The 25,282-nt window shown below is 39.5% G+C and overlaps 2 protein-coding genes across 3 annotated transcripts in view; both read left to right on the top strand.

Annotated features, from left to right (window-relative positions):
- The first annotated feature begins 75 nt into the window (after positions 1-75).
- On the top strand, positions 76-18,667 carry pdpk1b (3-phosphoinositide dependent protein kinase 1b). Its single transcript, XM_057826848.1, has 14 exons — positions 76-400; positions 4,661-4,924; positions 6,352-6,394; positions 6,474-6,611; positions 6,687-6,831; positions 6,901-6,998; positions 9,159-9,234; positions 9,318-9,386; positions 9,471-9,567; positions 9,903-10,076; positions 11,015-11,232; positions 11,298-11,355; positions 11,422-11,574; positions 16,276-18,667. Exons 1-14 carry the CDS (start codon positions 377-379, stop codon positions 16,387-16,389), a joined length of 1,671 nt encoding a protein of 556 aa, XP_057682831.1. The 5' UTR covers positions 76-376; the 3' UTR covers positions 16,390-18,667.
- Positions 18,668-24,078: 5,411 nt separating this feature from the next.
- The window catches only part of kctd5b (potassium channel tetramerization domain containing 5b), a 44,090-nt gene continuing 42,886 nt past the window's right edge, over positions 24,079-25,282 (top strand). The window contains exon 1 of one of the 2 annotated variants that reach the window (XM_057826856.1): positions 24,079-24,464. In XM_057826856.1, the coding sequence (XP_057682839.1) occupies positions 24,246-24,464 (219 nt within the window). In that variant the 5' untranslated portion in view covers positions 24,079-24,245. The remainder of the gene's footprint in view (positions 24,465-25,282) is intronic. The other variant, XM_057826857.1, reaches the window with a different exon arrangement.

Here is a 25,282-nt window from a genome sequence, read left to right as displayed (position 1 = left end):
CACTTCAAAGTGGGGGAATCCCATTTTCCCACCGCGTCACCTGAGTATTTTTAATGGAAACGGCGGTAAGTGAACGCCGCATCTCGCCCCGACTACCCGGCTACAGCATTAAAAAGACTGGAGAAACTTTGCAGTGTTCTAAATTTCGTTGCGAACTACATATTTAATTTTTCGTCGCCTGTCCGTTTTTCCAGTTTAAAAAAAAGTTGTTTTATACTGTAAATGTGGCGAGGGGGCGGACACAGCGGGACTCTGCTGTCCTGCGGTAACATTGTTGTGGAACGACGTCACAGCTCGAAAATGAAGGCGCAGAGGCAGCCATTACCGGAGCATCTCTAATTATTTTATTCCAAATAAATACTCGCGGAAAACTCCCATGGCAAGAGCTACAAGTCAGCTGGTGAGTCTCGCCACATCCACACGGAGCACACGACGAAGCCGGCGGGACAAATGTGCCGTGTGGCGCTTGTTTGACAACAAATAGTTCGCTCGGGCCTTCGTCGGAAGAGCGGCGGGTAGCTAGCCGCGAAGCTCGTTCTAACCTGAACACCGCACAGCTATGCTAGCCCGGCTAACTCGCCGAAATTCACCGACATTATTGGTCCCAGTTTGAACGCGTAATTTAACCTACACGTGTGCTTTACTCTACTGTTTTCTTTGTTGAATTACACCAGACACCGAGCTGATACTTGTACAGTTTCACTCAGTTTGAATTGGTTAGCTAACGCTAAGCTAAGCGGCTTGGCGCTCTCAACGTTAACTCTGGCTGTCAAGCTACTGTTGTGCTCATTAACTCCCACTTGGACTGACAGGGGGCTAAATTAAAATATATGAAATGCTCTAAAGTTGTCCTTCAGAATACTGCCTTTGAGCTCATTTGTAAGTTTAGAACTCACTATTAAGTCAGTCCGGCTTGGCAAGGTAGCCCGAGAAAGTTCACACAGGCCCCGATGCAGCCAGAATTAGTCCATACGTGGGTTATTGATATCTGGAAATAACTTGTTAACCTAAACTGTAGACCTGCGGAAAGTGAGTCAAACAACGGTGGTTCTGTTTGGGCCAGCTTTGCGGATGAAAAGCGGATAAATGGCCACACCTTGGTTGTGAATGAGATAAAAGGAAACGTAACGCCAGTTGTAAACGGCGATGCGCGTGTTATTGTTCTTACAAGCACCAAACGACGCCCTGGAATTTACAACCTCCCTGTTTGTTGTCTCGAGGTGTGAAATAATGACCAAGGCTGGATTTGGTTCACAAACTTTATTCGCTGAGTACAAACAAACAACATAAAATGCTTGGCTAGTCTCCAAATTCCATCATCACAACATTAAAATACAGGAAGTAGAAGGTCTAAATGTTTTAAAAGCCACTTCCTGTTGACGTTTTAATCAAAATGAGCATAAAGAGGATAAGACAATGACAGGTAAATAGCGTCGGCGTTGTGAGATGACCTTTTATCAATGGATATTGCTACTCTTAACACAAGTAGGCGTGTATTCTATATCCTATGTGAAACAACTGTTACTGACACTCATTGACTCACTACAGTTCCTGTAAATTTTGAAACCCTGGTTCATTTTTGGCTCTCATCAGAATGAGTGTTGCAGCAGTACGTTCTTCTACCATTTGTAAACAAGAGTCTCCCTTTGAACTTTTCAAAAACTTGAAACATCGGGAAGTTTAGACAGCTCAGAAGGATTTCCTTCTGTGGTTATGTCCTTATCTTTTTATAGACTTTGCCCCTCAAATGGCCTCACTTTAAATTGTGTTAACTATACTACTTAGGAGTTAAATTCATTCCGTGACTGGTCTTGAAACTCAACTTAATACTCATAAATCAAGCAGCAGTCAAAAAAAGCACAATTTTGCTGCTTTAAAAGAAAGTTACACTGGACACAATGTAAAAAAAAAAAAACTAGTTTTGAATTTAATGACTGTACATCTGTGTTTATGTGATGGGTCCGTCCCTTTAAGAGGTGTGTCTTAGAGAGTGACATCAGCAGCTGGCGTCCTTTCAAGTTTTGTACTTAAAATTTTGGTTCGCAAAGTAAAAAATAAACTCAATAAACAAAAAAAAACAGAACAATGGCTTGTAAGTATGCTACCAAACAACCGTAATTTTTACACTATAAGGCGGACCTGACTATAAACCGCCACCCACCAAATATGGCATAAAAACGCAATTTTTTCATAGATAAGCCGCACTGGACTATGAGACGCAACTGTCCTCACTGTATTATGGTTAACCGATAACACATTATTTGACAGCGGCATCAAACAACTCTCATAAGACCGAATGAACCACAGTGAAGCTTTGGAGCCAAGTGGTTCAAAGCTTCATGGTGGTTTATGTCTTCATTGCTTCAAGAAGATTCATTTTGTCTTTACTGCTCCCTTCAGGGAGAATGTCAACCTCTGCTGCCACCTGCTGTCAACACTGTTGTCTTCCAACAGTCCTCCTAGCATGCATTGCAGTGCTACTGATGTAAATAACAATCAAAATTCATTTTCTGTGCTAATTATTTTTTCAGTTACTGTTCCAGTTGTTTCATTAATTGCTAGTTATGGCATTTGGTAACACTTTAATCACTTTCAATCATAATTATTTATAATAATTAATAAAGATGTGACGTGATCGGACCCGATCGATTGGCATCCCGATCGATCGGGTCCGATCACGTCATTTTCAAAGTATCGGAATCGGCAAAAAAATATCTGATATGCCTTTTTTTAATATAAATATATATTTTTGATTTAAATCGTTTTCCAATTGTATTTAACGTTACAGACAAAATGTCTTACACTCATCCAGAGTAGTTTTGGCTTAAAGTAGGGCTATCGAATTTATTGCGTTAACGGCGGTAATTAATTTTTTTAAATTAATCACGTTAAGTAATTAATGCATGCGCTGCATGAGCCACTGCATTGACGCGTTCAATCTGTGAAGACGCCGTTTTACCTATAGTTAGCGCTAAAAGGCAGCGTTTAATGAGTAGAGAGAATTTTGACAGCCTTTGGAGCCATTTATATGTGGCTAAAGCCTTACAATACCTCTCTCAGCAATTAAAAATAACGTGGGAGGCAAGGTGGGGAAGAAAGGTAGTAGTTGATCATTTTCTTAACACCCTATGTTCTTTTCCAACGCAGAGAAGATATATCAATTGGTGCCCCTACGCACAGTCATGGTTGCGCTTCCCATCATGCATTTGGGCAGAAGTTAAATGGCTGCAGTATCATTTACTGCAAGCTCAACAAATACACTAGATGGCAATATTTAGTCACAATATACAAAGTCACATTTATCCTTTAAGAATTACAAGTCTTTCTATCCGTGGATCCCTCTCACAGAATGTTAATAATGTAAATGCCATCTTGAGGATTTATTGTCATAATAAACAAATACAGTGCTTATGTACTGTATGTTAAATCAATATATTCGTCCGAGTTTTATTCATTTTTTTCTTAATGCATTGCCAAAATGTATATGATCGGGAAAAATTATTGGGAATGATTGGAATTGAATCGGGAGAGGAAAAAAAGCAATCGGATCGGGAAATATCGGGATCGGCAGATACTCAAACTAAAACAATCGGGATCGGATCGGGAGCAAAAAAAACATGATCAGAACAACCCTAATAATTAAGCATTTATGAATGCTTATAACAGGTGTCATTTAGTGTTATCCGGCAAATTATCTTACTTTTGAATGGATGTAAAAGATCCAAGCTAGACATAATCAGAGTTTGTGACATAATTTGCAGGATGACACTTAATGACATAAGCATTCAGTAATGCCCAAGATGGTGTCATGTCATAATTATGACGGTCTTACGACGCCGCTGTCAAAAAAAAGTGTTACATATAAACCCAAATAAATTAACAAATAAGCCGCACTAGACTGTCGCAGGATTCAAACTGAAGGAAAAAAGTAGCAGCTTATAGTCCAAAAATTACGGTACCAGGTGTCTCCTGTATAATTACTGCTGGGTAACTGTTTAATATGAGTTAAATGGAATCAACAGGTTGTTACCAAAATCTTACATTAGTGTCTACATTAGCTCACTGGCTACCATCGACGGTGCTGGACATCCAGTTCATTTTGACTGAATTGGACGTCTAGCGCCGTCGATGGTACTGAAACCAGAGCATTTACAGCCAGTCTTTTGTGGGCATTTACATGTCAATTCCAGTTCAAGGGCAATTACAGGTTACTTCCTATACATGTGGGGACCTTCTTGAGTCACTTCCTGTTCAGTAACACAAAATCGACCGGAAATGACCTACAAATGCCCCGAAACAAACAGGAAATGACCCGTAAATGCCCAGAAAGAAGTGACCGAAAATCAACAGGAAATGACATGAAATGCCCCAAACTGAACTCCTTGCCTGGCATTGGCTGCCACTGAGGGTCAACTAATTCCAACTAAAAGCAGAAGGATGAAGAGCTTGTTTTTCTGTTCATTACTTAGATTGATTTCCTGACCCACGATTCGCTAATTGTCGTCTCGCCATATCGTGAGCCTTGTATCTCGTATCGTGAGCTACTCCTAATCATGCACACGTTTTGACACACAACCTACTCTAAACCCTTAAATTTCAAGGTACCACCGTATACAGTTGGTATTCCGCTGACGAATGTTGTCCTCGCTTCTGTTTCCAGTATGATGTCGTGCCCATTCAGCCCAGCGTTGTCATTTGTTCCCGCTCGCATCCATCAATGGTAAGGAACCACCCCGACTTGAGCAGCAGCCACTGTCCCGGCATGGAGGGCTCGCCCTCAGAGCCCCGCGCTGTGGGACCGTCCGCCGGCGGTCAGGGCTCCAGCTTTCGCGCCCAGAAGGTGGTGCAGGCGCCTCAGCCTCGCAAGAAGAAACCAGAGGACTTCAAGTTCGGCAAAATTCTGGGAGAGGGCTCCTTCTCGACGGTATACATCTATATCGGGGTGTTAAAATCATCTTGGAGATTTTTTTTTTCTGCCTCTTAACTCATTGGCTGTCATTGACGGCGCTAGACATTTAATCCATTTGGACTGGCAGGGGCAAATGAATGAATGTTCATTCACCCATTCATTTAATGGCACTAAAACATGAACATTCCTCGTCAGTACTACAACTTCAAATGAATTGGACATCTATTGTTGTATGAGTTAATAGCAAATTTATGTTTTTTTTTTTTTTAAAGAACAAAACAGGAGGAAAAACACAATACTTTTTTTTTTTAATAAAAGTTAAATTCTTTGTATTTATGTTTTGTTTTTAATTTTAAAAATGGGGGGAAGGAACGCTAAATATTTTTAGAATTTTAAAACATTGATTTTAAATTTTATATTTATATTTTTTAAAAGTGAAAAATGGTCAAGTAGTAGTGATCTGTCAATGAGGACCACAGAAATTGTATTTAAATTTCATGAAGGAAATACAGGAAGGCTGCAGCTATCGATTATTTTAGTAGTCGATTAATCGATGAACTAGTTAGTTCGAATAATCGACTGATCGTATAAAGAATATAGAAAATTAAAATACCTGAGCTGAGCCTCAAAAGGTATGAAAAAAATAAAAATGAGGATCTAAGTGCAACAAATTAACAATTGGCTAACTCACCTAGCAAAAGTCCGCTAGCTTAAATGCAAATGCTATAAAATGCAAACTTTTTTTAACAATGCTCTTAACAAATGGTTCAAACACATATTCCCACAAAAACAGCTAAATATCTCTATAAACTACATTACGAATGCATTAAAAAAACATTGGCTCAAACAAAAACTTTGCTTATGTTGGTCTTAACAGGAAGCAGCTGGATTTAGCCACGTGAAATTAGTTATGTGATATTCACTGTTGCCACTAGAGGGCAGTGTATCCTCTCAAATCAATAAAACTAAATGCTAACACTTTCAAAGAAACCATTACAACGCCACTTTAATTAAAACGAATACTCGAAGCTGCAAAATTTAATTCAAATCTTTTTCTAGTCTAATTCATCCATTAATCGTTGCAGCACTAAAATACAGTAAAGGTTTTCTTTATTTTGTATTTTTGTTTTATACTGTTTTTATTTTTCAGAATTTTTTAAATTTAAAAATCTGAAGTTTTTGGTCTTAATCTTGTTTAAATCTCATTTTAGTGAAATAAAACAAAGTTGATGCACATTAAATTACTTTTTCAGTCCACACAAAATTATGTGGCAGGCTGGATCTGGCCCCCGTGCCTCATGTTTGACACCTGCAATATATGTATATGTCACATTCCTCTTTCATTTTTAATTATTGTTGGGTCGTTGTAGCTACATGCGAGCATTCCTCTGATTAGCATTCTCAAATGACTCATCGTTTTTTTTTTTTTACCTCTCTTCAAGGTTGTCCTGGCAAGAGAGCAGGTAACTGGCAAAGAATATGCAAGTAAGTTGAACACCAAACGCAGCTAAAAAAAATAGCAAATGACTCAAAGCTGAAGTGTGTATTTTCTCTGTGTTTTAAGTTAAAATATTAGAGAAGCGGCACATCATGAAGCAGAACAAAGCCCAGTATGTGAAACGGGAAAGGGACTTGATGTCCAATCTCGAGCACCCGTTCTTCGTCAAGCTCTTCTTCACATTTCAAGACGACGAGAAGTTGTGTATCCTGTCTAGTTGGCGATGACTGTTCAATTTTGTCATAACAATAGTGTTCTTCCTTAACGAACATTTTTCAGATTTTGGTCTCAGCTACGCAAAAAATGGGGAACTCCTAAAATACATTCGTAAAATCGGTTCTTTTGATGAGACCTGCACTAGATTCTATTCAGCGGAAATTGTTAGCGCTCTAGAATATTTGCACAATAAGGGAATTATCCATAGGTAAGTAAGGTTTTTTCTGGGTTTTTTTTTTTCGTTGTTCGACTTCTGACCAACCTCGCTTTATTTCAGAGATCTGAAACCAGAGAATATTCTATTGAGCGAAGAGATGCACATCCAGATAACAGATTTCGGGACAGCGAAACAGTTGTCATCGGACAGCAAGCAAGGTACATTTGCGGAAATTTTGGACTATAAGCCGTAGCACCCAAATTTAATAAAATTTAAGAAAGATGTTCAAAAGATATGGTTGATTAAAATCTTATTAAGGACTAAATCAACAATATTAACAGGTCAAGTTGCATCCTCATCATTGAAATGCAAGGCAAAAAGTGTCACAAGTCCCACTGGTGTGTTCAAAGCCAGTCTGAAACCACAAATGTACTTCAATTCAAAAGCTATGTCACACTCATTGCAAAGAAGAAAACTAAAATCAACTTTACCTTGACTTCATGGCTTTCAGGGAACTGAGTTCTCTTAATATAGGTGCTACTAGCTGTCAGTGCGACTAGCATAGTAGCTTGTTTCAAACTAGCGGCAGCTGAGTGTGAAGGGTTCAGCGGCAACCCATTCATTTGTATGTGGAAGGGGACTTCTCAGCGAAAGTGAGTGGTGGGCGGCCATTTTGGGCAAGTTTGAATTAATTTGCGCCGAGAGGTGGGGCCCAAATTAGAGCTTTGTTCTATTTTCAGAGCGCCGCCGCGCTGACGTCAACAACACATCCAATAGCAGAGGGGCAGGCGTACTTATATCTGTGCTATCAGTTTAATTTGGCGGACGGATAAACACAAACCACGGCCGACGGAACCTTGATAAATGCGCTTATTTAAAGTTCCGTTTGCTCTGGGACATTCGAAAAATTACTCATACCTCTCCTTGCTATGCTAAATAGTACTTCGATGTGCGTTTGTGTGGAAATGTAGTGCACAAACAACAACTATTCACCACCTCAGCGAAACTAGTAAAACTCTTTACACTGCTGCACTGCTAATGTCCCTTACTCCTTGAAATAGGAAAAGTCGCTGTTTTTATGTGCAACAATGGACTATAGTAAATATGCTTGCCGCTTTTCACTTCATGACAGCGTCAGGCTCCCGTTTTGCGCTTACCGTGGACTGCTCTTCACACTGGGCTTACTCTTCTGTAATTGCACTAAGCATCAAGCGGAGTCTTCTCCAACAACAAAATCTCCATAATGCCAAGCAAACTCAACTGGAAACATGCTAGCATAGCAGTTTTAACCTAGCATGCTCTGGATAACAGAGCGATCGTGGCTAGTTTTAAGGTGTTCTTCTGTAATGGCAACAAGCATCAAATATTTGTGGCTAACATCTGTCACCACTAGCATTGTACCTTGGTCCTAGCACATTGTGGATGTCAGAGCGCTAATGGCTAGCCTTTATGCCCTTCTGTAATGGCATTAAACCTCAAATGGGGTCTTCTTCCACAATAATATTCCGGTACTGCCAAATAAATAGCTCGCATACTGCAATTGTCAGAGCGCTCATGGCTAGCTTAATTTTTTGTTCCGTAATGACACAAAACATCAGATTGCCGTATCTTCCGCATGAACACTCCCCTAGGGCCTAACAAACTCTGCTAGGAACATGCTAGCATAGCAGTTTTATCCTGGCAAACTGTGGATGTCAGAGCGCTCATGTCTAGCTTTAACTTGATCCGTAATGGCCAACATTTATTTGCTTTTCCGTAATGGTATCAAACACCAAATGGGGTCTTCTTCCACAATAAAATTCCCCTCGTGTCGAATGAACTCGGCAAGCATAACAGCTAGCAAATGTCAGAGCGCTCTTGGCTAGCTTTAATTTGTTGTTCCGCAATGACATCAAACATCAGATGGACCTTTCTTGTGCAATAAAATTCCCATAGCGCCGAACAGACCCAGCTAGCCGTGTGCAAGCATAGCTTCATGATTGCAAACTGTGGCTGTCCGAGCGCTCATAGCTAGCATCAGCGCATCAAACGGAGTCTTCCGCAATAAAAACCCCATAGTGCTTTGCTAGCTCATCTAGCAGCGTGCTAACATAGTGTCAAACTCCCCATGATTATCTTTGAATCATTAATCTATAGCGATGCCAAGGGTCTTCTCTTGAAAGCAAGTCTTCATAGGGTTAGCAAAATGCTACACTAAGCAAAATGAATTAATGAAAAAAGGAAGCAGGAAGCTAGTTAGCCTGTAGAAATCCATTAATTAGCTTCTGCGTTATTAAAAACGCAGTGTTCAAAGTTAAATAATAAATAGTTCGGATAATACGGTACTATTTTTCTCAGGAAAAGTGTCATAAATCTGCCTTTCATTCCTTTTTCCACAGCACGAGCGAACTCCTTTGTGGGAACAGCACAGTATGTTTCTCCAGAGTTGCTAACAGAGAAATCAGCCTGCAAAAGGTAACCTAGCTGGATTAGTATAACTTCTTCTATGAATTATATTACTATAATCTCTATTTTGCCTCATTCTGTTGACTATTTAGCTCTGACCTTTGGGCATTAGGATGTATTATCTACCAATTGGTGGCTGGTCTACCACCTTTCAGAGCTGGGTAAGTAGTTCTTATTTTAGCATGACGTAGCCAGAAGAAATTTTTAAAAATGGTCAATTTTCATTTGATTTTCGTTACCCTCAGAAACGAGTACTTAATATTCCAGAAGATAATAAAGCTGGAGTATGAATTCCCAGAGAAATTCTTCCCCAGAGCCAAGGATCTTGTCAAACAGCTTTTGGTAAGTTTTTTTGCTAACTCTGCTGTTTAACGGGTTGGCTGCCGTTGACGGTGATAGACATCCAATCATGTGGCACATTGCATCCTTGTGCTGTGAATTGGCGTGAGTTTATTACTCGTAGACGTCCATCCCATTGAACTGAGAGGGTGGCATTCGCTGCCACACCTCCCAGTTCAAATAGATTGGACGTCGATCGCCATTGTGCGCATTGACAAATTTCTGTTAAGAGCTTACAAATGATCTGTGACCTGATTTCAGTGAAAGCAACTGAAAACACTTGGTTATGTTTTGAGCAAAAATTTGAAGTGCATCACTGGTCTGAATTTTTGTTACAGTCACTGGACCCCTCGAATCGGATCGGGTGTGAAGAAATGGGTGGGTACAACCCTTTGAAACAACACCCTTTCTTCGATACCATATCGTGGAGCGACCTGCACATTCAGACGCCCCCTAAACTCACCCCTTACCTGCCCGCCATGTCGGAGGATGACGAGGACTGCTACGGAAATGTAGGATTAGGCGCATTTTTCTTCATGGTTGTTTCTAATTAGGGCTGCCACAAACAATTACCGTATTGTCTGGAATATAAGTCGAATCGGAGTATTAATCGAACCAGCCAAAGAATAAACAATGAAGATATATAAGTCGCACTGAGTATACTGTAAGTCGCATTTTTTAGGGTGAATTTTTTAATTGATCAGAAACTAAGAAAAAGCTTTGTATTTTTAATTAACACTAGTGAAATGGAGGAACAACAGGCTAAATATGCTTCTGTTAACGTAACGTATGAACAGTTTTTTTTTTTACATAAACAACACAGCATAATCTCGCAGCTGTCCGAGCAGGAGGAAAAGAAAAGTTACTCCAGAGTGTAAGTCGCATGCCCAGCTGAACTTTGATAAAAGTGCGATTTATAGTCCAGAAAATACAGTATTTTGCTCGTCGACTAAGTGCTGATTATTTTTTAAATAAGTATCTGAGAAAGTTGGACTAAGAATATGTTGTAATTATGGAGTTATATATGTTTTCCAAAGCAGAAAGAGATGTTTGCATTTCTAATATTGAGTCACTTCAAAGATAATCTTCTTTCATCATTGAGAAAATAAATTTAAAAAGATAAATTATATATAATGAATATAAAATAAATAAATAATAGAGAAGATTTTTTTTTTTCCAATTTAAATGAAAAATATTTCAACTAAAAAATAGAAATACATACTGCTTGTCTCTTTATATAATTTCGACAATTTAAATAAAAATAAGAATATTTACTGTATTTAACATTTTTTTTAAATGATGAAAAACTGAATATTCATTGAAAAGATTTTTAAAATATTTTAGGTCCTCTATTTTTAGGTTAATCAGTTCAATTCATTGTGGCAGCCCTATTTCTTATACAAGCGTTGTGCGTAAAACAATAAAAAATTAACATCATTTGTCCGCACAGTACGACGACCTCCTGAGCCAGTTCAGCAACATGCAGGTGGCCCAGTCCAGCTCGTCACACTCCCTGTCGCCGCATGAGTCGACGCCGCCGCAACGGTCAAGCAGCAACATCGAGCAGTACATCCACGATCTGGACAACAACTCCTTCGAGCTGGACTTGCAGTTCACCGATGAGGAGAAGCTCCTGCTGCTGGACAAACAAACCTCTGGAAATCCGTGGTAAGTATCCCATTTTAGAATGCACACGTTAGTATCTGGAGTGACGCATTTTACTTGTTAAACAGGCACCAGTTTGTGGAAAACAACCTGATTTTAAAAATGGGTCCAGTGGACAAACGAAAGGTAAAAAAGGATAAATCGTTGATTTTAGAGTACGTTGAGTATATGGACACCGTTTTTCCGTTGTAGGGTCTATTTGCCCGACGGAGACAGCTGCTCCTCACCGAAGGTCCACACCTGTACTATGTGGATCCTGTCAACAAGGTCCTGAAAGGAGAAATCCCTTGGTCGCTAGAATTACGCCCCGAGGCCAAGAACTTCAAAACCTTCTTTGTTCACACGGTACACACGACTAAAATATCCCATACCAAATTCTCACGACACCTGATATCTGCATCCATGTCATTATAACTTTAGCCCAGGGCTGCCGAACGTATGTCTGTCGCAGTGTTGTAACACGTTATTGTCATGATACTACATTTTTCCAGTAACGAGTAGTGTTTTACAAGCTAGTTACTTACGTTACGCTGTGAGTGCAGGACTTTTCTCTTAAAAGAGCCTTTTCCTGAATTGGCGGTGGCCTGTCAGTATCGTGCACACACACACAGTAGTGATGATTCGCATCATCTGTGTGGCTACTGGCTAACACAGAGGTCGGGAACCTGTGTCACGTGAGCCACATCTGGTTGTTTTGATGTGTGCATCTGGCTCTCTGCCAAACTGTAATTTTACATGTGAGCTAATGGTCTATTCACACATTTTTCTTGGACCTTCAAACATACGACGCAATAATACACTTTAATTCAGTGCCCATTGTTGGTCTTCCTGTTGCAGATTGCACTGAAATTGGTGTTCTAATATGCATATTCAGAGCTCCTCTCACGTGTTCAGTGTCCGCTCAGCCAGCAGCAGGGCTGGCCCCTCCAGACTCAATGCCGAGCGAACTGGAGTAGGGCCTCAGCTCTCGATTATTTTAGTAGTCGATTAATCGATGAACTAGTTAGTTCGAATAATCGGACCCAATTAAGATACCTGAGCTGAGCCTCAAAGGGTAATAAAAAAATTAATAAATGAGAGTCTAAGTACAACGAAAGAACACATGGCTAACTTACATAGCAAAAGTCCGCCAGTTTAAAAACTTTAAAAGGCTTTGGTTTTTTTTTTTTGTTTATTTTACAATGCTCTTAAATGGTTCAAACACATATTCCCCCCAAAAAACATCTTAATATACCTATAAACTAAATTATGAACAAAACATTAGCTCAAACAAAACTTAGCTTATGTTTGGCTTAACTGGGAGCGGCTGGATTCAGCCATGTGAAATGAGGTATGTCAGATTCACTGTTGCCATTAGAGAGAATTGTACCACCCAAATCAAAAAAACTAAATGCAAACACTTTCAAAACAAACCATTACAACGCCACTTTAATTAAACGAATACTTGAAACAGAAAAAAATAATTAACACTTAATGACATCTGTCATAAGAATTCATTAATACCCATGACAGTGTCGTGTCATAATTATGACCGTCTAATGACAATCTTATGATGCCGCTGTCAATTAAAGTGTTACCTATAAACTCAATTAAACCAAGAATCAAGCCGCACTGGATTATAAGCCACAGGATTCAAAATGAGGGGGAAAAAGTGGGGGCTTAGTGTCCGAAAATTACAGTATAGACGGTCTCGTGGAATCATATTTTTAAAATATGTTGGGTGTTTTGATTCTCTCGGTCAAAAAGGCTCCCGACCCCTGGGCTAAAACTTTTTTTCTAACTGGTGTAGGGAGGCAGCTATCGATTATTTTAGTAGTCGATTCATCGATAACTAGTTAGTTCGAATAATCGAGTAATTGGATAAAGAACATAAAAATTACCATACCTGAGCTGAGCCTCAAACAGTATGGGAAAAAAAAAGGATCAAAGTACAACAAAGAAACAATTGGCTAACTTACATAGCGAAAGTCTGCTAGCTTAAATACAATTTTTTTTTTTTTACAATGCTCTTAACAAATAGTTCAACCCCCCCCCCCCCCAAAAAAACAGCTAATTATACCTCTTAACGAAATTACGAATACGTTAAAAAAAAAAACATTAGCTCAAACAAAAACTTACTAAAAACTTACCTTATGTTGGTCTTAACTGGGAGCAGCTGGATTCAGCCATGTGAAATGAGTTATGTAATATTCACTGTTGCCATTAAGAGAGCAGTGTGCCCACACAAATCAATAAAACGAAATGCAAATACTTTCAAAACAAACCATTTCAATGCCAATGTAATCAAAACGAATACTCGAAGCAGAAAAATTCGATTTTTTTTTTTTCGAATCGAAATACTCATTAATTGATTCATCATTGCAGCACTAAACTGGAGTATGTAAAAAATGCGTAGGGGACCTCAAGTCACAAAGGTACGCGATCAGTTAAACTTTCATGACTTTTCCGCTTGTCAAAATGATCGCTACTTCTAAGAGAGCGAGATTTTCCTGGTTGCGGTTTCCACTTCCAGGAAATGTACACAGCGCCACACCATGTTTCTATTTGTTATTTTCTAAGTGGTGCAAATCAGTATGCAACTGAGCATGGATTGTAACATCGCAATTAACGATGTCAGGCTTTCGTTATTGTTTTCTAAAGATTCATTTCAATCACAACTCGGCGACTGCTCGTAAAAGCAGAACGTGCCCTCACTCTCGCTCCCGCATGATACGTTCAAATGCGCTCACGAAAAAACTGATCACAAAACCGACTCTGACAAGCTGGCAACAGAATAAATATGTGTAATATATATATATATATGTGTGTGTGTATGTATGGCGGAAAACACTCAGGTGACTTGAAGTCCCGCTCTGAGACCCCCAATGTGACCAAATTTCAAAATTGTCCAATATGCATTTGTGATACATCATTGGAAAGCTTAAAATTTCTATTTTCTGGGGGATGAAAATTTTTGAACAGGAGGGCATTTAAAAAAAAAAAAAAAAATTAAACAGCGAAACCCTACCTGGAGGAGAGAGCACGCGAGAGCAGAATTAAAGACTCCATGATGAGATATTATTGCGTACTTATCTTGTTTCGATCCAAAAACTCTATGTAGCATGTATCATCGAGTGTCAAGAAACAGATTTTATGGGTGAAACATGGTAATATAACAAGCGTCATGATGGCAAAATCGCAGACATCAAGGAGTGGTCGAGATGTTTTCTTTCATATGTTTACCCTTTTAAACTTTTTTCTTTCAATTTTTCTTTGTTTGGATCGATTATTTATCTAACATATTGGGGAAAATGCGACAGTAACAAAAAAAATACAATTAATCGATAGTTACGAGGTAGATATCCATGACTTTTTTACAGACGCCATTTTTTTCATTGTGACGTAATTTGTTTAAAAGTTTAAAATAGTGAATAATTTTTCTAAGTGGGTTTTTTTGTTTGTTTGTTTGTTTTTTTTTAAGAAATATTAGACATCAATTAATGATTCTAAGCTAAAAATGACAGACATTTTGATTAATAAAAATTAATTACCTTCGTTTTATGGCTGGTTTCAAACAAAAGCTGTTGCGCGACGTCTGTAAACCATTTATTGAAATATATATGTATGGCGGAAAACACAGACAAGACTGAAAAAGCAGTTTCTGCTCTTGTACCCCTATTTAAAAGAAACTGCTATATTTTAAACCAAAACAACTGTTGTGTTTGACAGAACAATATGTCTATATGCTGCCATAGCAGATTCATGGCGCATTTGGCCCCCGAACTATTTTTAATTTGTCCATTTTACCCTGGAAACCCCCGTTTACAGACGTTGCGCAACCGCTTTTGTTTCAACACTGCCATAAAAAAAGCTCAGTAATTATATTTATTATTCAAAATGTCTGTCATTTTTAGCTTGGAATCATTGATGTCTGATATTTCGTTAACAAAAAAAAAGACTAAAAAATTATTTACACGCATATTTTAAACTTTTAAAGAAATTATGTCACAATGAAAAGAATAGTGTCTGTAAAAAAGTCATGGATATCTACCTCATAACTATCGCTTCATTTTATATATCTTTTTGTTACTGTCGCATTTTCTCCGATATGTTAGGTGATATATTACAATGTTTCACCCATAAAATACCAAAAAATCCAGGTGTGGCCATTCACAGCTGTGTCTTGACACTCAGCGATATATGCTTCATGGAGTTTTTGGATCGAAACAATGTAAGTACGCAACAATATCTCATTAAAGTCATGGCATCTTTAATTCTGCTCTCTCGTGCTCTCACCTCCAGATAGGATTTCACTGTTTAATTTTTTTTTTTTTTTTAAATGCCCTCCTGTTCAAATGTTTTTTTCCCCTAAAAGATTTTAAGCTTTCCAATGATGTATCACACGTGCATATAGGACAATTTTGAAATTTGGCCAAATTGGGGGTCTCAGAGCGAAACTTCAAGTCACCTGAATGTTTTCCGTATATAGGACATGTTTACGGTAATTAAAAAATAATAATAATAATTTTAAAAATATATATATATTGTTAAAAAATATTTTACTAAATGGTTTTTGAACACTTAGAATGTAATTATGATAAGTGTTAAACCTGTTACTGTCCCACTGAATTATTTTTAACAAGAATAAAGTAGAAAAATGCTTGTCTTCATTTAATACTTAGCTTCATTGAGTGAGTCCACTCAAATCCGCTCAAGCTGCATACAATGGCATTGCCAAAAGATGCAAAACAGCACTCCTGGAAAAAGCAGAAGAGGAAATACTGTATTTAGTACTGTAACATGTTTGGAACTTTTGTTCAAATTAAAAAAAAAAAAACAATCAAATACATTTTCCCCGGTATTGGACTGGGACTCTGTATCGGCAGATTCTCAAAACCAGGTGATTCTGACTCAGGTGCAAAAACATGCGATCGGGACATCCAATAGGAGAAGCACATGGTTTACTTTCGCTGGGCACTTAAAATGATGTGGCGGGCTGGCTCCAGCCCCCGGACTGAGAATTTGTCCCGATTATAACCCAATGTTTCTGTTTCCCTTTCATTCCAGCCTAACCGAACATACTATTTGATGGACCCTAGCGGAAACGCCGACAGATGGTGCAAGAAGATCCAGGAAGTGTGGCGAAAGATCTATCAAAGACACCAAAACCCTGGCCTATAGGAGCTCCTCCCACATCCTCCCGTGGCCAATCACTGAGCAGAGTAACACCCTCTTTAGTGCCCTTCATCACCGCAGTGTAAACAAACTCAGACGCTGGCATCTAGACCTCGTTTGTTTTACTGAGTAGAATCATTGGGGAGGGGGGACTACGACTTTGGATTCAGGGTTGCTTTGCTTGTTCTTTGTGCTCCGCGCGAGGCTTCCGTTGCAATTTCGCCACCGAGCACATCTGCTTTTTTTTTTGTACATTCTCCACCCGATTCAATCCAAGGACTGGTTTCCTGCTCTACATAAGGCAAAAATATCGATTTACGTGAATCCGAGAGTCTAACCAAACCCGCGTCCTATGTGCAAACCGTAGACAGCGCCTCCTTGTCTAGTGCATATAGCTGTACACTTGATTCCGTCTCGCGCATTTACCAAACTCAAATGTATTTTTGTAAGAGCCCGTGTATTTCCACAGTATTTGTTTTCTGAAATCGAGTGGTACTAGCTTATCGCGGTCCAATCAGAATCCCAGCGGGCGGAAGCCGTTGCCGAGGAGGCGGTTAAACATGCCACTAGCTTGTACTTCCGAAAATCGCTTACCTTTTCCTGCATGGCCAGTCGTGTAGCGCAGTTCTTCGTTCCTCTCTCCTTAGGGCACTGGTGATATTAAGGTAGTTTATAAAAAGGTGGGTATTTTGGTGACTGCATCGGCAACCATCGCAAATGTTACTGGCTGTTCTGTTTTGTTCACTTTGCTATTTCTTTGTGATGTGAATTTCAGTTTTTTTTTTTTTTTTTTTTTTTTTTCTTTTTGTGGGATCGATCATCCACAGCGCATCCTGTCGAAATACGAAAAATCCTACTTGCTGACCGGAAAATCCTCACCGGGTTATACATTATACGATCATTGTTTTCGAAGCAATCGCGAGTTTCGAAATCGCCTACCCAACAGTTCACGGTAGAAGAGAAATGGTCTAAGACTCTTTAGTTTTTACACAGATTAGCATCATTCTCGGTCTATAAGTCGCACCAGCCAAGCATGCACAAAAACATAAATCGGAGTCAGCTGGTGTATAAATTGGATTTTTTTCGGGCGGGATTTAGTTTGGGGATTGGCTGACTATTGAAGGATTACTGTGTTCAATGCTAACATGTACTGCATTGTAAAAGTTGTCAAGACTGACTGCCACACAGTAACATTGGTATATTACCACTTAAAACACACTAAGGAAATCAAAAACCTTCCAACTGTTCTGACTGGCATGATGGTTTTCCAAAAATGAACTAATAGGCTGCCATTGCTGGTGGTAAGACATCCATTTTGACCGGGAGGCTGCCAGCTTCTCCCAGTCAAAATAGGTTGGACGACTATTGCGATCAATGGAAGCTCAAGTATTACTATGTACGTCGCTAGCATGTTTCTGCCAGACTAACTCACAGTTAAGTGCGACTTATAGGCTGAAAAATATGATGCCTTCAGTTCCTTTTCAAAGCCCGTCCCGCTTCCCTCGGCTCTGGAATATCGGCGATTAGGACCCCGGGGGGGCTCGGCGTGCGAGTATATCCTTATCTGATCCCAACAAGAAGCGATAAAATTGCTGTATCTGTCTAGAAAAGCAGAGGAGAGGCTCCAAAAGCGCGGAGAACTCGTCAGAAATCAAACGGGCGTACGGAACCCCCTCGACCCGTAGCCCCTTATAACCCGACGAGAACTGTGATGTACAGATAATGTATTATGAAAAATCTGAAGCAAGTAATGCGACGATATTAGGAGACAGTTTTTGTATTTTTATTCTTGTATAAGGTTATTAGAGTGCTCTTGTTCAGCCTCTAGTTCATTCTGTGTTATTTAAATTCTAATATATGAATCATATTTGGATTGAAGTCATGTTCAGGGGCCATGTTGTGTATGTTTTGAGATGTAAAGCCTTTGAATGTGAATAATTATTGTAAACTATAATATTTTACAGCTTTTTTCTTACTATATCATACATTTTCTATTTGCTCAGTGATTTCATCATATTCCGATGATAATTTAACGAATTTGTTCATTCTCTCGCTGATTATTTGTGCGTTAGGTCAGTAGATGTTGAATGACGACTTTTCCACTTTATGCTCGGTAGTCCAGTAATTAAAGCATGTAGGGAATTTAGGCAAACCAAGAGAGAAAGGCCTTCTGTGTTCTGTTAAGTTACGGTTGGTCGGGACACGCTTGAAAAATGGCGGCCGGCGGTTCACTGGCGATGGCTTCTCACATCCTGCAGCATGTAAATAAAGTATCAGCCCACCATTTTGTCTCGTGCGTCTTTTGACGATTGGGAAGGAGTTGACTCGGTTTGATGGCACGACTGGAAGTTAATGAACAAACTCACGGGTTAACTCATTTAATGCCATTGACAGCGGTAGATGTCTCATCCACGAACTAAGCAAGTTAACTCATTTACTGCCATTGATCACGATAGAGCGAGGCAAATGATAGGGGCGTCGCCACGTCCAAAAGCGCATCAAGAAAAATATTCAAATAATATTTGATGTAATTGATGTAGCAGTATTCATAAAATTATACAAGACAATAAAAGAACAATACATGTAGTAATAAGTCTTTAAATAATAATGAAATTATTTTTCCAATGCACCTTCTGCCTGTTTCACTGTTTTATGTGATGCGGTAATTTACCCACAGTCCCTTATTTTTAGCCTTCAAATGAGTGACGTTACGGTGACGACGTCATGAAAAGACAAAAGCTCCCTGGGCTGCATTTTAGAAGAAAGACATGAGGTTTGTTGTGATGAAAAAAACTTTTTAACTGGATAAACACGTATACTTAGCGCAATTGGAAGCCAGCGGTTATTTACAAAGAGTTTAGATGACATACTGCTAAAGAATTATACTGTATCATTAAGAGTCCTGACGGGGTTTTGGAACGTTTCTCGTTGCTTCCTGGCCCAAAAGTGTTTTTGTGATCATTTTTGAAATAAAGGGTAAGCCCCACCTTACAAAAGAGCCCAAAATTGACTCCAACTACAAGCATAGGCAGAGTTTTGACTTTTGGGGCAGGGGGGCACAACATGTTGATGACCCCAAAATGCAGTGTCAGCAATAAAACTAACATACAAGAATATTTATAATAATTTGAAAATGAGCGTTTTTTTGTTTCCCATTATTCTTGAGGGGAATTCTAAATCAGGCTGCTTGGACAGCTGCACTTTTCACCAAGATCGTCATCCATTGAATAGGGTACGCCCGCCGGTGTCATGCAAATGTAGTTACCCCAGTCAAAATTGTATACCAGGCGGCGCCATATGAGGTAGATTTGTGTCTTCATTGTCTTCAAAAAAAGTTGCTTCAATCAAAATATATATTTTCAATTTAAAAAAAGGTCACTTCAATCAACAAAAAATGTGTCTGAATGCAAAAATGAATTTGAAACTCAAAATTTTTCTTTGAATTTTGTTTTTGATTGAAGTCAATTTTTTAGATTGAAGTAATGTTTTGCATTTGGCCACATTTTGGCTAGGACATTTGTGTCTTTATTATTCAATCAAAAAATAAGTTGCTTCAAAAGATATATTTTCAAAAAGAAAAATTTCGATCATAGAAAAAAGTTTTCGAATGACTCGAATATTGGCATTTGAACACTTAATTTTTCAATAAAAAAGTTTTCTTTGATTTTAGCAAACCTTTTTGTGTTTCGGCCATATTACTAGTCGGACGTTTGTGTCTAAATCATTCAATCCCCCAAAAAGTTGCTACAATCAATCAATTGCCCTCCCCTAATTTTTTGTTGTTGTTGTTGAAAATAATATGCAAAGCAAATTACTGTCTAAGGCAGGGGTTCCCAACCTATTCCACTAAGGCACACTGTGGGTGCAGGATTTCATTCTTACCAAACAAGATGACAACACTTTTTCCCCAATCTGGTGTTTTACAAGTGCAATCAGTTGACTGCAGTCAGGTGTGGCTTGTTTTAGCAGAAGCCTCATTGGTTCAACTGTCTCTGCTGGATCGGCTGGAACAAAAACCAGGACCCACAGTGTGCCTTGAGGACTGGGTTGAAAACCCCTGGTCTAAGGTGCTCATCACATGATCTGTTCGAAAAATAATTTTGACCCATTATAAAAATATCTTTTTTTGTTCATTTCATTCATTTTTGTTGTTTGTTTTACTGCTTTACAACTTTTATAAATATAACAAAGTCAATTACATGCAAAGACACTTTTCGGCCACCGGGGGGCCTGGCCCCTCCTTAAACTCCGCTTATGACTACAAGTACACTTTTTGGGCATATTTGGGCGGTGCTAAGAGTCCTGACAGGTATTTGGAATGTTTCCCGGCGCTCCCTGGCCCAAAAGTGTTTTTTTATCATTTTATTTTAAATTGTGGGGGGGGGGGGGGGGACTAGACCGGACCGGACCTTACAAAAGAACCAAAAAAATATACTTCCTCCAAGTACTTTTATGGCATATTTGGGCTGTGCCAAGAGTCCTGCCGGGTTTTTGGAACGTTTCCCGGCGCGCCCTGGCCCAAAAGTGTTTTTTGATCATTTTTGAAATGTTGAAAAATGCGTAAGTCCCACCTTAAATAAGAACCAAAAATTGACTCCCCCCACAAGTAGAGCTTTTTGGCATATTGTCACTGTTGCAAGAGTCCTGACGGGTATTTGGAACGTTTCCTGGCACTCCGTGGCCCAAAAGTGTTTTTTGATCTTTGGTTTTTTAATTGGAAAAAAAAAACTAAGCACTGGACCTTACAAAAGAACCAAAAAAATCACCAAGCCACATGGTTGCTAACTGTCATATGTCTTAGTTACCTTATTACTATTCATCCTTAACACAGCCGCTGGAAATAGAAATGTCGTTTGAACCATCTGCAGGTGACCGGGAGATCATGATTTTACGACACTGTGCGGGGGGGCGCTGGTCCTCATGGGAAACACAGTCTTCCTTAAGGCAAAATACTACTGCTTTTGTCGCCCGGCAGCGCTAAAATCGACTAAAACTGAAAAGTTACCTAGTGTTGCTTTAACTGATGAGTTAACTTATTCGCCAACATTTACAGTGACGGACGTCCATTTTGAATTGGGAAAAAGGACAGTGAATGACTTGAAGTCAATGATTTAACTCATGAGTGAATGACTTAATTGATGAGTTAACTCAGTCGCTGCCATTGACCGTGATGGACGTCCGATCCATTTTGAACTGGAGTGATTTAACTCATGAGTTCACTAATAACAGCGATGGACATACAATCCATTCAGACAGGTGAGTGGAGTAGCCAAAAATTTTGATCAAGTAAGAGTAGTGTTACTTCAAAATGATATTACTCAAGTAAATGCAGTCATCCAAAAATGTACTCAAGTACAAGTAAAGTATTTGGTGAAAAGAATATTCAAGTAATGAGTAACTGCTTACATATTTTGATTTTTTTTTTAATTGTATTTTTCTCTCAGCACAAAATTGTTTATATGAATTTTTGTTACAATAATACTGTATAATAACCAATTACATAACCACATTAAGCCAAAGAAATACAAAATAAAGGGGAAAAAATTGTTGAATTCTGCTGAGAAAAAAAATGACAGAAATGATTATTCGTCCAAAGAGCATGAGCGCCCTCTATTGGAGAAAATAGTTCCTAGTTTGAATAGTGAGTAGTTCCTTCGGTTACTATTATGGAATTAAAAGTATCATATCTCCGGGTTTTTCATGGTCAGTCGGTGCCAAAGAAAATTGGGAGAGAGGTTTAAATACCCGCTTTCGAGACATGTTGAAGGCAGCACTTTATGTCAAATAATTCATTTTTTTACGGAGCGTTAAAGACGCCACGTGATTGAACAGGCTGGCGTCAGTAGCGTGATCATAGAATGGCGAGCTTGCGTCTGATTGTTATAATGGAGTCATGTGATTATTGGTGAAATTGGTAGAGCTTTCTTGGCATTGCTTGCAAAAAAAAAAAAAAAATCTAACATGTAGAATAAAGAGGAAAAATGTAACGACTCTTGTGTAGCCCAAAGTGGCGGAGTAATATACTCAAGTCAAAGTAAAAAGTATGGCTAAGTAAAACTACTCTTAGAAGTACATTTCTTAAAAAGTTACTCAAGTAAATGGAACGGAGTACATGTAACGCGTTCCTACCCACATCTGCATTTGGACTACGGCAGGGGTTAATTATACGGCACCACTTGTGTGACATAAAAAGAAAATTTTAAAAACCAACTTCGGAAATTTGCGACATCTGGGTAGCAAACAGCCAGGATGAAACGGTATTTCAACATGTAAAAAAGACAGTTGCATTTACTGTCTTTTTTCAATAAGAAGGAAGATTGTTCAAAACGAGTCAGAAAAGCATCAACCGGCGATGAGGGCAGCTGCTGCGATCATGCTAACAGTCGGGACCGGGTGCAGCAAGAGGCTAGCGCCGCAGCAGCTAGCCAGTTTCACGGACAGCCAGCCAAGCCGGGGCAGGAGGCTGCTACCGTGCCAGTAGTCAGCCAGGTGGACCACCAACAGCCGGAGCAACAGGCCAGTACCCTTTTGGGAACTTCGGGTTTGGGCTGCACAATTTGTAAGGCGGTGGGAACTTTGGGGCCAGAGAAGACGCAGGGATGAAACTCGCTAAAGAACAGGTTTGAGTTATTTAATGTAATCTCAGATTTTTTGTTTTGTTTTACAAGTTAGACCTGGTGAGAAACTAATTGCTGATTGTGTACTGTAAGTCCCACCTCTGGTTATGTGGGTAATTGCCTGTGCTGTGCAGAGTATAGCCTAAATAATTGTAAATTGTTGTCATTACATTCATACTAGAGGTGCACGATAATTATCGGTCCAATAATTATCGGTCCGATAATAGGAATTATGACGTCATCCCAATAAATCCAATAACATAATATATTATCGGCCCTATTAATAATATTTTTGGCACGGTGTCGGATTGGGATTTGTGCGTTTGTTTCCACTCCTGTTTTTCCAGTATGCAAAGTTTTGTTACTGTCTTTCTTTTGTTCATTATAATAATGTTCATGTCATCATGAAAATTCTGGTTCGGTCAAAGGCAAATCTAAGCTGAATCAACCACAAGTATTTTTGACCTACAGGTGTTCAAAAACTCAGGTGAATATACATTGAAATGATATGATATATATATTATATATATATTATCGGTTATCGTATCGGTATCAGCCTTGAGGAGCAGGAAGTTATCAATATCTGTGTCGGTTTTAAAAAAAATGGATATCGTGCACCCCTAATTCATACCATGGATATTATCTGAAATTGAAGTTTGTAAGTCCCACAGCATGGCAAGTGGGCATTTGGGTGTTGTTTTCAGCACCATTTTCTGCGTATGTTCCTGTGCCCTGTGCCCGTCTCGTCATCCCTGCGCTGTTATTTGTACTTTGCGTTCCGGCACCTAATGATGCCCAAGGTCTTTAAACTTTTACAGTGTTGGCGATAGACACGGTAATAGCCTACGTCAGCTGCCATTGACGGCGATAGACGTCCAATCCAGTTGGACTGGAAGACGCTGGTACGAAGTCCAAACTGTTTTGACGTCTATCAACGTCAATGGTAGTGAACGAGACGAGTTAATTGAATGAGACTGTCGTTCCCGGGGTCTCGTCAGTCCCATGTGACATCACCGCGAATAACCAGTGAAACGTCTCGCGTGGAATAATGCATGCAAGCGTGCGTGCGTTCGGGGCGGAGACGGGAATGGGGTATTAGTGGGAGTGGCTGGGCCGGGAGTAGTGGAAGCCGAACGGCCGCAGTTCGTGAGATTTTCCCGTGAGCCTCCGAGCCAAGGCGAGGGCGGCGGAGAGGAGAGGAGAGGAGACGAGACCAGGCGAGGCGACTCGGAGTCGGGGCCAGGGATGGCAGACAACTCGGAAAGCAGCGGCTCCGTTCACCGCCGGTGTTTGAGCCATTCTTCGGCGGAGAGAAGCCCCCCGCCCGGTTCGGGCTCGTCCAAATGGATTCGGTTAAACGTCGGCGGGACCTATTTTTTAACAACTAGACAGACGTTATGTCGAGATCCCAAATCGTTTCTTTACAGGCTGAGCCAAGCGGACCCGGAGCTCGATTCCGACAAGGTAAACGCTAAGCTAGTTAGCACTTTCTTAAATGCGAAGCTTTTTCTTTTCATCGGAAAACAAATCCTTTGTTACTTGCATGTTATTGTTGACGTAACTCCTGTTTAATCTGAAGGTTTGGTGTTTAAAATGACGAACACAACGTAAACTCGACCCTCTTTCCTCCAAGCTATATTAGCATTAGCACAGAGGTTAGCTAGATTCCTCCAGTCGCCTCGCGAAACGCGCGTTTTAATTCGCATTTCGGAGTTTTTCAAAAGCCGCTTTTAAGGTGGTTTTTAATTCTAGGTTTCGTTTTTGGTGAGACCAAACCGTGACGTTTAAGAACTATTTCGTTTCATGTATGTTTATTGTGAAAATATCCAACAGGAAACTTTCTCCCGTCGAGGCCGTTGCATTGCTTTACACGTCCAACTAAAAGAAATATTTTACCTCAACTAAAATATCAATTAAAACGCTGTTCGTGTTGTTCATAAAATGTTTGAGTCTTCTAGTGTTATTCGACATACATTTAGTTTGCCTGAAATGTGTTTAAGGGCGATTTTACTTGACGTTCATTCAAATTTCTTTGTAGTTCGCCCTCTGCCACATACAGTATGTTTGAGAAGTTCCAGTACTGGTTTCCTGAAAAAAAAGGGCATATTTAAGAACGACATGTTCAGAATAAACGATATTTTGGGACAAAAAAAATTCTTCTAAGTCATAATCATGACGATTTACAAGCCAGAACGTCCAGATCCTGGTGTCAAACTCGCAGCCCTTGGGCCAGATTCGGCCCACTGCATCCTAAGTAAATCATGTGTGCCAACTTTGTTTCT

This window comes from Corythoichthys intestinalis, chromosome 21 (assembly GCF_030265065.1).
Source record: "Corythoichthys intestinalis isolate RoL2023-P3 chromosome 21, ASM3026506v1, whole genome shotgun sequence".
Taxonomy (NCBI): domain Eukaryota; kingdom Metazoa; phylum Chordata; class Actinopteri; order Syngnathiformes; family Syngnathidae; genus Corythoichthys; species Corythoichthys intestinalis.
This window is presented reverse-complemented; position numbering and strand designations above follow the sequence as displayed.

Coding starts and splice junctions, on each gene's coding strand:
- pdpk1b (XM_057826848.1), top strand. CDS start 377: ATGGCAAGAGCTACAAGTCAGCTG. Junction 6,612..6,686: donor TCAAGACGACGAGAAGTTGT/GTATCCTGTCTA, acceptor AACATTTTTCAG/ATTTTGGTCTCAGCTACGCA. Junction 11,356..11,421: donor GTCCAGTGGACAAACGAAAG/GTAAAAAAGGAT, acceptor TTTCCGTTGTAG/GGTCTATTTGCCCGACGGAG.